Source organism: Pogona vitticeps, chromosome 5 (genome assembly GCF_051106095.1).
Source record: "Pogona vitticeps strain Pit_001003342236 chromosome 5, PviZW2.1, whole genome shotgun sequence".
Lineage (NCBI taxonomy): Eukaryota > Metazoa > Chordata > Lepidosauria > Squamata > Agamidae > Pogona > Pogona vitticeps.
The window spans coordinates 126712697-126727500 of record NC_135787.1 but is presented as its reverse complement, the minus strand read 5'-3'; the positions used below and the strand labels follow the sequence as shown (position 1 = coordinate 126727500).

Genomic DNA, 14804 nt, shown 5'->3' with positions numbered 1-14804 from the left:
ATTTTTGGGGGACTGCCATCTTGTGTGAGTGAAAAGAGAATGGGCATCTGCAATGCAAAAAAAAAAAAAAAAGCTAACATAATTTTAAAATAGTCACAAGTATATTAGGATTTTATAAAAAACTGTATGCCGAAAACTTTTGCTAACAGATTAAACCACAGGCAACACAGTATCCACAGGCCATCTCCAGGCCATTAAGGTCTTCTTTGCCTGGCCAGAACCAGTAAGTGCAAAGCAAATTTTAAAAAAAACCTTTGGAACTATGGCATCTACTTATAAACATTATGCTAAAATAACTTGATACAGAATATCAAATTGTAAAACCAACCCTATATAACTCAAAATGGTTCAGTGCCCTTAAAAGAAGGCAAACTCAGAAATCAAGCTCTTTGTTTCATCCCACAGGGGGAAATGGCTATGGAATAAATGCAATCTTTTTCTTATCTTCTATAGAATCAGGTCCATGAAGAAAGGTGTTTTTGAGGAAGTACCTACAGTAAATTTAGGTAATCATTAAAGAAGGCACTATGTGTTCTTCAACAAACAAGAGCTTTAGACCGTGTACTTCTGCCTTTGGTTTTATTGTTTTCTTCAGGGGTGTGTGATGCATTTGCCTTATGGGTCTTCTTATGATGTTCTAGGAAAGTCTTTTTGGCAAATGCTTTCCCACATTTATTGCATCTGTGCAGAGAAAAGTTTTTTGTGACTTTTACTTCAATACCAACATCCGCTCCTTCATATTTTTTGCTTGGAGAGTTAGCGGTGACATCCTGTTTCGAACCATTTTGTTTACTCTCATCCTTCTGAGGGCCTCTTCTTGCCACTTTATTTAGAACACAGTCAATAGGTTTTTTAATTGCTCGAATTTCTAAACTTGCAGTTATCTTACCAAGATAGCGTGAAGACTTCTTATGTACTACTGTTATGTGTCTTATCACATCACGTTTTCGACGTGTCTCATAAGTGCAGAGAGGACACCTGTAGAATTTAACATATATGTTACTTCCATCTGTGTGCAGCTCAATGTGTTTTGTTAAGTTTTGTTTTGAAGTAAATTGTCGTTTACATAATTTGCAATAAAGTTTTTTAAAATCAAAGCCAGCTGAAAGCCTTGGCTTTCTGGGCTTCTTGGGAGCACTTGTAAGAGACTGATTACTTGACTTTGAGTTTTCACAACTCTGCTTAATTCTGTTCCTTTTAGTTGGCGGTATGTTCTTTCTTTCTGTGGATGGTGTGCTTTTTCTTTCTGTGGATGGTGTACTTTTTCTTTCTGTGGATGGTGTGCTTTTTCTTTCTGTGGATGGTGTACTTTTTCTTTCTGTGGATGGTGTGCTTTTTCTTTCTGTGGATGGTGTGCTTTTTCTTTCTGAGGATGGTGTGTTTTTTCTTTCTGTGGATGACGTGCTTTTTCTTTCTGTGGATGACATGCTTTTTCTTTCTGTGGGTGATGTGTTTTTTCTTTCTGTGGATAATGTGCTTTTCCTTTCTGTGGACGATGTGCTTTTCTTTTCCATGGATGATGTACTTTTCCTTTCCGTGGATGACACGCTTTTTCTTTCAGTGGAAGGTGTGCTCTTTTTTTCAGTGGACTGTGCAGTCTTCCTTTCAGTCGATGCTGCATTCTTCCTTTCACAACATATGTTCCTTCTATCAACAGGTGGCATGTTCTTTCTTTCAGTGGCCACTGCATTCTTCCTCTCAGCACATGTTATGTTCTTTCTTTCACTTGAATTACTTGTTCCCTTCACTTCGTTCTGTGGAGAAGCAACAATGGGATGTACTGATTCTTCAGGTTCTGTTGACTCAATTTTAACCTTTACTTCAGCATTAGAAGTATTACTGGCCTTCTTCTCTTTTTTAGTATTCTTTGTAGAAAGAGTTATCTTGTGAACAATCAGCATATGCCTTTTCAGCATTACTTGGGAACTATATTTCCTTTTGCACAAGAGGCACTTGCATGCAGTTAAGTTGTATTCTGCTTTTGAAGATGATTTTTGTTTTCCAGCCTTAACAGATTTTTTAGCAGAGGCTGTTTCTAAAGATAAAGGTTGCCCAGGTTTTGTCGCTATATCAGGAGTTATGGAATCCCTCCTCAGTCCCCTATGAACTTCATCAAAATGCCTCCTTACATTTGCTTTTGTGGCAAAAGATTTAAAACATACAGGACAACTTCTACCCAGTGTTACAAGAACATTTTTACTGCGACCCCTTCCAGGTGCCTTATTTGGCTTTTTTTTAATTTCAATAAATTTCTTTAGTTCCTCCATCTTTTTCTTATGCACTTTTCTAATATGTCGCCGTACACTACGTCTGGAATGAAATTCTTTTTTACACAGACAACAAATCAACTGATGACCAGAATCAGTGTTGTTATTGCATTTTAACTTGGGCTTTGAGGATGGGGTTGGTTCTTCTGGAGTCAATACTGCCTTGTTAGCAGCAGTGGTGGCAGCAGCAGTGGCAAGAGGAGGCGGCACATCTACAGTTTCTACTTCGGCAGGAGTTGGAACTGCTGTAGGAGGTTCTGTGGTAGGTTCTGGCACTCCTACAGCAACTGGATCATCAGAGGCATTCCTCTCAGTATTTTCCACTGAACTATCAGCTTTTGATACAAACTGAAAAACAGCGTTCTGGTTTGTTTCTATAGGTTCAAGACGGATTATATAACCTTGCTTGTCCAGTCTTGGATGCACAGCTTCTAAGTGATCACTTGTGGCTTGACTTTGTTTGTCATTTACATCAGGGGAATCTGTAAATATAAACACAATGTTTAAATTATGCAATTTCATAGCCAAAAGATTCATAGTTGAATCTGAAAAAAATGGGCTGCATCCCACAAACATGTATACCAAATGAAACTTGTTCATTTTAAAGATGCTGTTGCAAAACACCAGAATTTTTTTGCATATATCATTCAACATGAGAAACTTGCTTTAAAACTCATAGAAAATAGAATAAGCAACTCAATTTTTCCAAGTAATAAGGTCACTCAGTTTAATTATCCTACATTTTCTTTGAAAAGCCAACACCATATAGACAGACAGACAGACAGACAGACAGACACACACACACACACACACAGAGAGAGAGAGAGAGAGAGAGAGAGAGAGAGAGAATATAACGTTATGAGAGAGCATAACTTACTGTCATCCATCCGGAGACTTGGAGGACAGTAGAAATTTTTATGGGTTATTAAATTTGGTAGTCCTCTGAAGAGACTGCGACACAATTTACATTCAAAAATAGTGTCCACATCTTTCAGCAAAATATGCTTAAGTTGTTTAGTTCCTGTAACAAACAAACATACAAACACATATTGTTAGCACACGGCACATTGTAAGTCCATCCAAGTGAAATAAGAATTTTATATTCTAATTTATGTCAAAAGGCAAAGCAAAAATATGCCTACATCCATCCTACTAAAATCAAGAGAACTTAGGTACTTTAGCCAGATTGTGCCCCAAATTAATTATTTTCAGAAATTAACAATTGCATCTTAATTAAAACATGTAATAATGAAAAAGCTAACAGCAGCACACATTTCTATTGCCATTGCTGAATTCTGACATAACATGATACACTCTGAAGCTTATAGAGCAATCTACAATGACAGTTAAGAAAAATGTAGCCTGTAGCCAGTCCTTTGTTGTACCTGATACTCTGTTTATGCTTAGGGAATGACAAAGGATTGGCTACAGGCTACATTTTGTCCAAATAATGGGATGCTCCTATATGAAGGGACTTCTAAAGCACTTGGCAAGCCATGTGTAGCTTAATTAATGCAGGTAGTTACTGGGCATGAATCACAAAATATACTTATTCAAGACCAACTTCCTATCTATAAATTTTAAGGAAATTTTGATTGACTTATAAAAATCGTATCAATATTATAAAGTAGATGTTAATACATAAATAAAATAATCTAGTCACAAAATCAGGAACAATGGCAGTTTAAAAGAATTTAAAACCTAACTCAGCAATTTCACTGGATTCAATTTGAAAAGAATTTTCACAGCCTCATAAAAAAACTAAAAAAAATATGGCACCATACATATTTATTTTGACAGAAAGGTCCAAAGATTTAGGGTTACTATTGAAATGGCCCCATCTTTAGTAACCTTAGCTGGCTGGATGAGTTGGGTACCTGGCTTCACAGCCAGAAGATCTGGGTTTGATTCCTCTCTGTGCCTCCCATGAGAAAAGCCAGGCTGTGTAGTCTTGGGCAAGCTGCCCATTCCCAGAGTATCTCCAGAAGAAGTAATGGTAAACAGCACCAGAGAACTCTGTAACTAGAAAATCCTGGAAAGGGTCACTGTAAGTCAGAATCAAATTGATGACATGTAATTATTACTAGAGATGGTCTTATGGACCTTTAATGACAGGCTCTGAGGCTAATTTTACAGGCTGATCAAGTTTGTATGTCCTTCAAATAACCAGTTCTCAAATTTTTATGGATTTTAAAGGTGCGGATCAGCACTTTAAATTGGGTCTCAAAATAAATAATGAGTACACCTGGATACTACATATGTCTAGCACATGCCTTCAGCACAAGTGAAAATTTCCAGATCAGTTCCACATAGAACACAATGTAACAATCCACTCTGCATGTAATCAGGGCATGTATAATTCTGCTTTCTCTTGATGTTGCCACTGAAACAAGAAAGGGATCTTGGGGTTGGGATACAGTGCAATAAAACTATAAGGGAGCTCATCCAGATAACCTATTTGCTGCAATTTTTGTGAACTGATAATGCCTGTATTTTCCCATTGGCCAGAGAGAACTGAACCTGTTGTCAATCTCACAAAATGCCCCCTTGCACAAAATATTTTCCTAAGCTTAAAAAAAAAAAAAAAAAAAAAAACTCCAAGAGTTGGGCCAGTGTTGGTTCACTTTGTGCTGATAGGAAAGTTCAGGCAGCAAGAAGTTCCCCAGTGAGAACCATTCCATTCCCTTTTCAGCTATTCTGATTACAAATTCCCCCTAAAATTCACCAAAAAATCCAGCACAAAAAATCCAGCCAAAAGTCCAACCAAGTATCATTTCTAGGGTTTCCTCCAGTAGTTTTTAGGGACAGCTAAGATTTGCAAAAGGCTTTAGTACTACTTTAGCTTTCAATCCAGAGCTATTCTAGCCTTTTTTTTCCTCTTTTAAAAAGTCCTACAAAAATTCATTTATACGGGTTTCCTCAGATTTTTTTTTAAATGGCTTTTGAACACAGATGATTTTCAAGATAGACAACCAGCAGACATCCACTTTCATTTGAATCTTTCAATTTAACTCTAACCTATTTAAGTGAAGGAAAGAAAAAGATCCAGTAAAAATTATCATTTGGGGAACAATTTAATAGGTACTGTATACGCAAAAATTTCAACAGGCTTTGTGAAAGATTTCGATCTTTTTCTTAAATAAATGTTGATTTCTTAAGAAGGAAGTGGAAAATACACAAAAAAAGGAAGAGAAGTGGAAAAGGCAAAATACCATATTGTCCTTATGCAAATCTACAGCACACCCACAACTGGAACACTATGTACAGCACTGGTCACCACACATAAAGAGATACTGTCACCCTGGAAAGAGTGCAGAAAGGGGAAACTAAGATGATCTGAGGACACAGCAATTCCCCTATGAAGAAAAGTTACTCTGCCTTCAAAAAAGATCAAGTAAAGTGAGCCATGACTGAAGTGTCTAAATTTGTGCATAGGGAAGGGAAAGTAGATAGAGAGCAATTTTGCTTGCTCACTGTCATAATACTAGAATCCAGGTTCATCCACTGAAGTGGAATCTTGGGAGATTCAAAATACATAAAAGAAAGTATAACCTCACTCAGTGCACAGTTAAACTACAGAATTCACTACTGCCAGATGTAATGATGGCTACCAACTCTGGCTATAAAAAAGTGATTAGGTAAATTCATGGAGAACTATTAGTGGCTATAGTTACAACTGGCACTATTTCAATTGCTGAGGAATGCCAGACAGAGAAAGAAGCTACCTTCATGAGCTGCTGGCATCTGGTTAATTACTGTATGAACAGACTGTTGGATTCAAGAGGCTTTTGGTTTTATCCAGCATGGTTCTTATGTCCTACCCATCAACAACATCTACACTTGCACAAATGATGCCAAACCCAGGTTTCTGTCTCTCCAAACCATTAACTTAATTTTTCCAGGAAATTGCAAACTCATCCAAAAGTGGTTGCAAGCCCCTATACTGACAGCAACATTTCAAACACACAGTACTTCCATTATATCTGGAATAATTCGGCTTGTTTGGCCTCATATATTTTAAACTACTTCAGACACTTGCTCAGGATTGCCACACACTCACGTTTGAAACTAGGATTAGTAGGTGGAAAAGAGGTGGAGCTGCATGTCATCTGCATACTGATGATACTTTAGTACCTATGTGGGCAAGAAGAGCCCTGAGTCAGTTAGCTGATCAAAACACAGGTCTTTAATATAAAGTTCTTCACCAGGAAGTTGTATGTGTTCAGGTTAGTATTTTTTTTAATACAAATATGAATTTCTGAAGTATATTCTAAAATTAAGCTCATTTCTCATCATGTAGAATGCAACTCAGTAACTGTTGAAAAAAATAGCTACATTAACACACAGCATAATGCACTGGTGCAAAACTCTTTCAACACATTTCACTTGGAATAGGATCAGGACCAAAATAAACATGCCCAAGCATAAGCATGCTAGTTTTAAAAGTGTACTTGAGCTGGCTACTCTTACTTTTGAAGAAAGCCGATGCGGAACCCTACACCGAAAATGGACCTTGATCAAAGCCCAGGGCCAACTACCTAACAAAAAGCACTTCCATCAACTATCTGCCCCAGAAGAGCCGTTTAAAGGAAGCAGGATCTTGTGCAGCAAATAGAGAAACATGGGAGAAACTGGGCAAGAAACTGGCATATATCTCAATCCCAGTAAGGAACATGCTCTGGACTGAGATATACAGTATGCATCTTTTTCCTGTGAATTAGGTCATCAGCCTAGGTACACTTTTAAAGGACATATTTACGGTAAAACATACTTCATTGCTCAAGCATGTTTCTAACAAATAAGAGAATTTCCCACCTACTTTTAAAAAAAGATAGGCTGACATTATTTGAAAATCTCCAATTTTCAAAATTTTAGCATTTCATTTAATTGAGGACATCTGAGGATCCACCAACTTCTACAACTTAGAGTAAAACTGTATTTCTCAAAACTATATTTACTAAGTGACTTATCATTTAAAAAACACATCCTGAATACATCTGCTTCTAACTTTTGCCCTATCTCCCTTAATTTCTCAGCCTATCAACACACAAGTAGAGTAGGATAAAAATATTTTAATGTAAATAAATAAATAAGTCAGGCAGTGCATGCAGTGCATGCTCTTGCATCCCTCTAGTAGAGAAAGAGAAAATCCACTCCTAAAGTAAAGTCATAGACAGTCTAACACAATGCCCGATACAGTGGGAGGGACTACATCTAGAAGAGAAAGATACTGCCTGCCTCCTACTTATTAGAAGAAACATTCATAGACCGGAGTCTTGTATGTTGATGCATAATATAAAGCTAACGTAAAGTATGTCACCGCATAATGCAAACACCCAGATAACTAGGACTGCATTAATTGAATTGCATAATTCATTGTACAGTTCCTATTACAACGGATTGAGCAATGTGCCCGCAGCAGTGCTTTGAGAACAGAACTTCCACCTTGGTGCTATTACAGCTACTGTTTGCACAATGTAAAAGTATGCCACTGTAGCTACTTAATAGGTTTGCAGTCATAGAATCATAGGATCACAGACCAAAGGGTTGGAACGGAGCCCACTGAGTATTTGATCAAATCCTATGCCTATGTAGGAAACCCACAGCTAAAACATTCCTGACAGATGGTTATTCAATTGTTTAAAAATCTCTAGCTATGGAGTTCCAAAGTAATCCATTCCATTGTTGAACAGCTCTTACTGTTCCTCAATATTCTTCCATACATTTAATTGGATTCTGCTTTCTTGGAATTTCAACCCACTGGCTCAGCCCCTACTTTATGCTGCATGTCCTTTTCAGCTTTTCTAACTACTTTATGACTGGTTGGAGTAACAAGAAACATAACTAGGGCTGCAACTACATAGTCGAATACCACAGGATTTGTTCCACTTATAAAACAGGTGAATCTGAAGTATTATTTACTGACCACATAAGACAAAGGTTGATTGAAACTGGTCCAGCCCTTTTGCTCCCAAAGCAGCTTTTCCCCCCTCTGTCATGGGGATGACTTCTATTTTTTTCAAGCCATAATGATTTAAATGGCCTTTTTTTCCTATGTGGTTAGTTCTAATGCATGCTGGTAAAGAGAGGTGTGTGCATGCAATCATCCTTTTTATTTTTTCATTTTTTAAAAAAAATCTTATATGAGATTGGCACTAGATCACTCTTTCACCTTATTGCTGGGTCATTTTTGGTATTATTTCCTATATTTATGCCCCAGAAAAGCTTGTGCAAAGGTGGGACCTGAGGAAAGAAGGAAAGGGAGTGCTGTGGGCTAGAAAGGGATTTGCATCACATGCAGTATGGAAGGTGAACTCCTGAATGTATCTGCAGCCCCTCTGTGAGCACTGACTGCAATTTCAAATGTAATACAGGTTACAATCAAATTGCAGAAATAAAGCCAAATTGATCCGATTCAGCTTTTGTAGTCGCACCCTAAGTTCTAAACAGCAAAAGGGTTTTTTGCCTTATACTGTGCTCTATACCTGGCAATAAGTTCAGTCATCTTTGATTGTCTTAGGATAGGTTTTTACATCCCTCTCTTATTTCTCCAATCATTATTGAGTCCACTGTCAGAGTAGGAAAATAATATGTTTTTAAAGGAGAACTAGTGTACATATGGAGTCTGTATAGTGAGTACATGAGGTCTGCCAGCATTTGGGGTTTTATGTATTTATTGTATGTGTTCATTTAGGGATGTATAATGTTGGTTATTTGGGTGGTTGGGGTTATTGTTATTATTTCTATTTGAATGTCTTGTTGTAAACCACTTAGAATAGTGCTTCACACTGAGTCAGTGTATAAACACATTAAACAAGCAAACAAACAAATTGTGGGGTGATAGTACATACATTTAAAATACTGTATATGGGAATCTCTACCTCTCCTCTCTTTCTTGCTTGTTAGACCTTACAGTAGTTTAACTAATGCATTCTAGTTTAATCAAAACACACAATGTGACTACACTTTTGAATTAAACTGGGAAGTCTTGTTCAGGTTTTTAGAAATCAATTTAACATCATGGGGTCTTTGTGTCGCCCCGAGTAGACTTTGTCTAGAGGGGCGGGGTATAAATCTAAATAAAGTAAAGTAAAGTCAGTGTGTGCATCCCCATGGACGACTTCCAGAATGGTTGTAAGTTGTATGGTATTTCGGAACTTCAGCACTGCTGACCTCAGTTTTTGCTCTGTATCAGGATCAATTCTTCACCTTAACCATACTGTGTGCCTTTCCTGAGGTGGAGTTTGCTTACCTTGAGATACCTGATGCCAGACTCAGCAGCTTTTATTCAGCAAAGCCAGCATCAACAGCCTACAACACAGCCCACAACTATTATAATAGCCATTTCCTCTGTTCTTTAACATGTCGGGTCTGAATCGTGTATTTTAATATCTACATTTTTAATCTAAGACTTGAAGTAGCATGGCAGTAGATTGATGTAGTGCCAAAATAGAGGCAGACAGGGGGAAAAGTAAGAGTTCAAACTGCAGGGTATTCTTCAGTTCAACCCCATTGTGCATGGCACCCAAAACTTTGCAAACTCCACAGACTTGCACAGACACTATTTACTCCAGCACAGGCAATCACACATGCCAAATGAATTTTTTAAAAAAAGACCAGGATTGATTTAAAATAAACAACCTCCACATGGGTGTTTAAAAACCCCATTTCCCAACCGAAAAAATCGTGAGATTTTAAATTCAATTTCAAGTGTGCTAAACCCAACACTATAACAGGAGTATTACAACATGTAGTCAAGCCCGCCCCCGCCCCCCGTCTACAGATGGATCAAGCAAAGAGGATCTGGCATATTCTCAACAGCATGGGATGCAGCAGCATAAAATTAAGAGTTAAAAACAAAAATAAAGGAATAAACCTAAGCTCAATAACATACAGCAAGAAAGACTGATGGGTTAAGAAAATGCAACCACTAGATAATTACTGAATTTATAATGGCTAGAATTCTATTTCTTATGTAATGTAATAGTGTAAATCACAGGCACATCTGCTGCTAATGAAGGAGGTCCCTGCCTGTATTCCTTAGGGCAGAGATCCCCAACCCCCAGTCCGCAGCCTATCCAGGACCAGGCTGCAGACACAGATATCCTATCCACCCCGTGAGCGACCCCCCACGAGCGTCGTTGTGTGCATGCGCGTGAGCGTGTTCCGCCTCCTTTGTGCGTTGTGTACATGCGCGCGAGCGGGGCCCCACAAGTGTTGTCATACACATGGGGGTTCTGCCCCCTGTGAGCATGCTGTGCACATGCACGCGAGTGCCCCCCCGAGTGTGATACGCGTGCACACAAGCTCCAGCCCCTGCAGGCACACCACACACTCCCAACCAGCCTGCGGTTGGAAAAAGGTTGGGGACTGGTACTGGAGGCAGAACACAGTCACCAATAACTACCAATAACCACTAGTAGCCTTATCTTCAAATATTTAAAATTCTACTTAAAGCCATGAGAGTTAAAGGCCATCACTGCAACTTGTTGAAGAAACTTCCGTAAGTTCTCCTTGGAAGTACATTTGTGGTCAAAATAGGGAAACATCATAGAATTTCCTGTAATTCTCAGTGTATAACTGAAGGCCTATGAGTTTAAAGCTAAAACATATTACTTAACATATTAGCAGTCAAAGTACCTCCACTGGGAAACGAACACCGCAAGTCAACTAACTGCATTACTACTACAATAGCCACTTCACATACTGTGGAACAACTTAGAAATAATCCTAGTTTCTGGCAGTATTTCAAAGATACAGCTATTTTATAGTAGACTATTTCACAAAATGAACAATCAGACAGGCCAAGAATTGCTAAGCATGTGGTTCTCTCTGTCTTACAGCTCAGTTGTTCTGATAATTGCTTACATGAGCAGGCAACCCATGGAAGCATACAATTAAACTGCTACTGGCAGCTTCTGAAGGCAGCACCAGATGCTGCTGCAACTTTCATAAGCATGCTTATCTCACACTGCTCACGTACATGTAGACCTTTTGCCTTAACAAAAATAAAGATGCGCATCTAAAATGTCTCTAAGACACCAATGTTCATACTGTAGCATCCTAGTTCTTTGCACATTTCCATATCAAAAAGAGTTCAACAAATGAACTGAATTGGTGCAATGGAAGTGACTAAAGTATAGCATCAAGATAGGAACCACATGCAAAACTACTTGGAGCCAATATAAATTTTGGGGGAATATAAAAAGTATAATAATTTTGATCAAAATCTAGGAAGTAACTGGATATAATCCTTTTTTTAACTACAGGGAAAGAGAAACAGCAGAGATTTAGAATTTCCCAGCTTCCTGGCAACACTGCAAACTTATATTGAAAAACATGCTACTGAAAAATTTGATACCATATTTCAAAATGGTTAAAATAATCGTTAACTAAACCACAGTTTTCAGAAGTTATTTCACATATCAGGTTAATAGCTCTGATGGGGAATTTAGTTACAATAATTCTAATACCGTATAACAATAACATATCAGGTATTTCTTTCCTTTTTTTCAAAATTCACTTTTTTCTTTTCCCTCTATTGTTTTTTCCTTTACCATTATTGTTCTCATTCACACTTCAATTATTCTTTTTTTTTTTGTAGCTACTGCAACACCATTACAATAAAATTATGGTGGCAATAAAATTTTTCCTCATTCTCCTAAATCTTTGTTCCATAGTAATTCCCTCTCTCCCCCTTGTAGCATAGTCTTCAGCGCTATTTCCTGACACCTTAGTGATCTCCCAAAAATCTCTGCTATCCAAGCCCATGTATCACAACTCCTGTATCACCATATTTCATATATGCTATAGCTCTGGAGACAGTAAGATATACATAACCTTTGTTATGTGCAGTCAAGTCATCCCAACTTACAGTGACCCTAATATGGTTTTTAGGGTACATGAGATATTTTAGAAGCAGTCATTGACCCAACCCAAAGTGAATTTCCAAGGTCAAGTGGGGCTCTGAAGATGGATCTCCTAATCCAACACTCTATCTATTACACCATATGGGCTCTCATCTTTACTGAAACATGAGATATACACATATGTACCGGAAGCATTGTAGCATTCAGCCCTGCCCTCACCTGTCCGTCACTGCTGAGCAGTCGAAAAGGAGCCAATGAGGGAATGGAAGGGGGTGCTAAAGGGGGAGGGGCTGGGATATAAAGGGGGGTGTATGGAGTATGAGGGAGAGTTCTGTGAGTCTGTGAGAGAGTGAGCCAGAAAGTCAGTGAGAGTAGGGTTCTGTGTGTCAGTGAGTTCAAGGAGTGAGAGATATTGATTAGCAACTTGTGATTTACCTATTTTATTTTACTGATCTAATAAACAAGTTTAAGTTTCAAAGTTACACTGGTCTCACTGAGTAATTGGTATTGAAATTGAAATACTGGTGGCAGCAACTGAGTAGAAGAGTGAGCACCTCCTGGAGGCCTGAGATAATAGAGGCTTCATCACGCTCGCTACATAAACTGGTGGCAGCAGTGGGATACGTACTTGATCCAGTAACAGAGCAGAAGAATATTTTAGTCAGGGAATCTGAGTGGAAGAGTGGGTCACTTCCTAGAGCCTCCTCAAGGGGAGAAGGCTTAGGAGGAGGGCTCTGAAACTCAGATTGGGAGGCTAAGATAGGGACAGGCTCTGTGGAAACCATTTCTGGAATGAGTTTACCCCAAGCAGAATCTGTGATCGGTTGGCTAACTTGTCCTGAGCTCAAAGGATAGAGCTCTGAGGGGACAAAGTGAAGGCCAAGGGCAGATAAGCTGAGGGGGCTCAAGTCAGCTAAAACTGGGAAAGGTTGAAGCTGTTATTTAGGGTTATTTGGTGCCTGAGGCAGGGAGAGAAACTCTGTCTTTGGTGAAAGGCCTGGCTGGAAGACCGAGGCCTAGGCACAGTAGCTTACCAGTGGATGAGTGCTGGGGAAGCAACTATATAACACAAACTCTCACTGAAGAAAAAAAAGTGTACTTTTAAATTTGGGGCTTGAAAGTTGAATAAGAAGCCTAACATGCCTTCCACACATGGAAAGAAAGCTGAAAAAGTGCCTACTGAGATGGCAGTTTGTTCAGATAAAGAAAATGGAGAATCTGAGGAATAAATTACCTCAGAAAAAGAAATAGAGACCTCCGGGGGGGGGGGGACTCTGTGGAATTCAGAAAGTGGAAATTGGAGCAAGCTCAAGCACACGAATTCAGGATGAAACAAATGGAGATAGAAATTAGACAGAGAGAAATGGAGCTAGAAATGAAGGCCAGAACTGAGAAGAAGAGTGAGCACCTCCTGGAGGCCTGAGATAATAGAGGCTTCAGTGCGCTCGCTACATAAACTGGTGGCAGCGGTGGGATACGAACCCACGCCCCCGGAGAGACTGTGTAACTTTGAAACTTAAACTTGTTTATTAGATCAGTAAAATAAAATAGGTAAATCACAAGTTGCTAATCAATATCTCTCACAACTCACTGACACACAGAACCCTATTCTCACTGACTTTCTGGCTCACTCTCTCACAGACTCACAGATCTCTCCCTCATACTCTTTATATCCCAGCCCCTCCCCCTTTAGCACCCCCTTCCGTTCCCTCATTGGCTCCTTTTCGACTGCTCAGCGGTGACGGACAGGTGAGGGGCAGGGTTGAATGCTGCAAGCATCATTTTATTTTGACTATAATTCTTTATTTAATAATGGGACTACTAGGCTTGTACCTAACAAATATCCTTAAACTAGTATCAGGCCCACTATCGTAATGGTTGCACATTTTCAAATATAGCACAAAGGAGGTATCCAATTCCGTTTTTATTGTGTACAGTGTTGAGGAGCTGCTCATACAATGGTTTCATTCAGTATTATCATGTTAGCAGAGATTCTTGATCTGTTACAGTTGTGTTGCAGCAATATTAACACCAATATGTTGATGATACCCAACTCTATCTTTGCATCTACCTCTCTTTGCATCTACCTCCAAAGAGAGGTAGAACCAACACCTGATGTCAGTAATTGACTGTGAACTATAATGGAGAGAAGTGCTCCTGGTCCCTTGAAATGGAAATAAAAGGTGGAACAACATGCCACCTTAAAACTAGGTAAAGGTAAAGGTAAAGGTTCCCCTTGACAATTTTTTTGTCCAGTTGTGTTCAACTCTAGGGGGCGGTGCTCATCCTCGTTTCCAAGCCATAGAGCCAGCGTTTGTCCAAAGACAATCTTCCGTGGTCACATGGCCAGTGCGACTTAGATACGGAACGCTGTTACCTTCCCACCAAGTTGGTCCCTATTGATCTACTCACATTTGCATGCTTTCGAACCGCTAGGTTGGCAGGAGCTGGGACAAGCGACGGGTGCTCACTCTGTCGCGTGGATTTGATCTTACAACTGCTCGTCTTCTGACCCTGCAGCACAGGCTTCTGCGGTTTAGCCCGCAGTGCCACCACGTCCCTCCCTTAAAACTAAGACAGGCAGTTTTGACATTCTCCTAGATTCATCTCCAAGCCTGGATGCTCGGGTTATGGCTGAGCCAGGAGGACCTTTGCACAGTTAAAGATA

At 39.2% G+C, this 14804-nt stretch overlaps 1 protein-coding gene across 6 annotated transcripts in view; it reads right to left on the bottom strand.

Moving 5' to 3' along the window:
* The window catches only part of ZNF800 (zinc finger protein 800), a 33276-nt gene that overhangs the window by 2398 nt on the left and 16074 nt on the right, over positions 1-14804 (bottom strand). For 5 of the 6 annotated variants that reach the window (XM_073000568.2, XM_073000569.2, XM_073000570.2 and 2 more), the window contains exons 4-5: positions 3145-3288; positions 1-2749 (exon numbers count right to left, since the gene is read on the bottom strand). The exon at positions 1-2749 is cut by the window's left edge and continues 2398 nt beyond it. In XM_073000568.2, the coding sequence (XP_072856669.2) occupies positions 537-2749; positions 3145-3288 (2357 nt within the window). In that variant the 3' untranslated portion in view covers positions 1-536. Of the gene's footprint in view, positions 2750-3144; positions 3289-6327; positions 6402-14804 lie in introns of all 6 variants that reach the window. The other variant, XM_078376736.1, reaches the window with a different exon arrangement.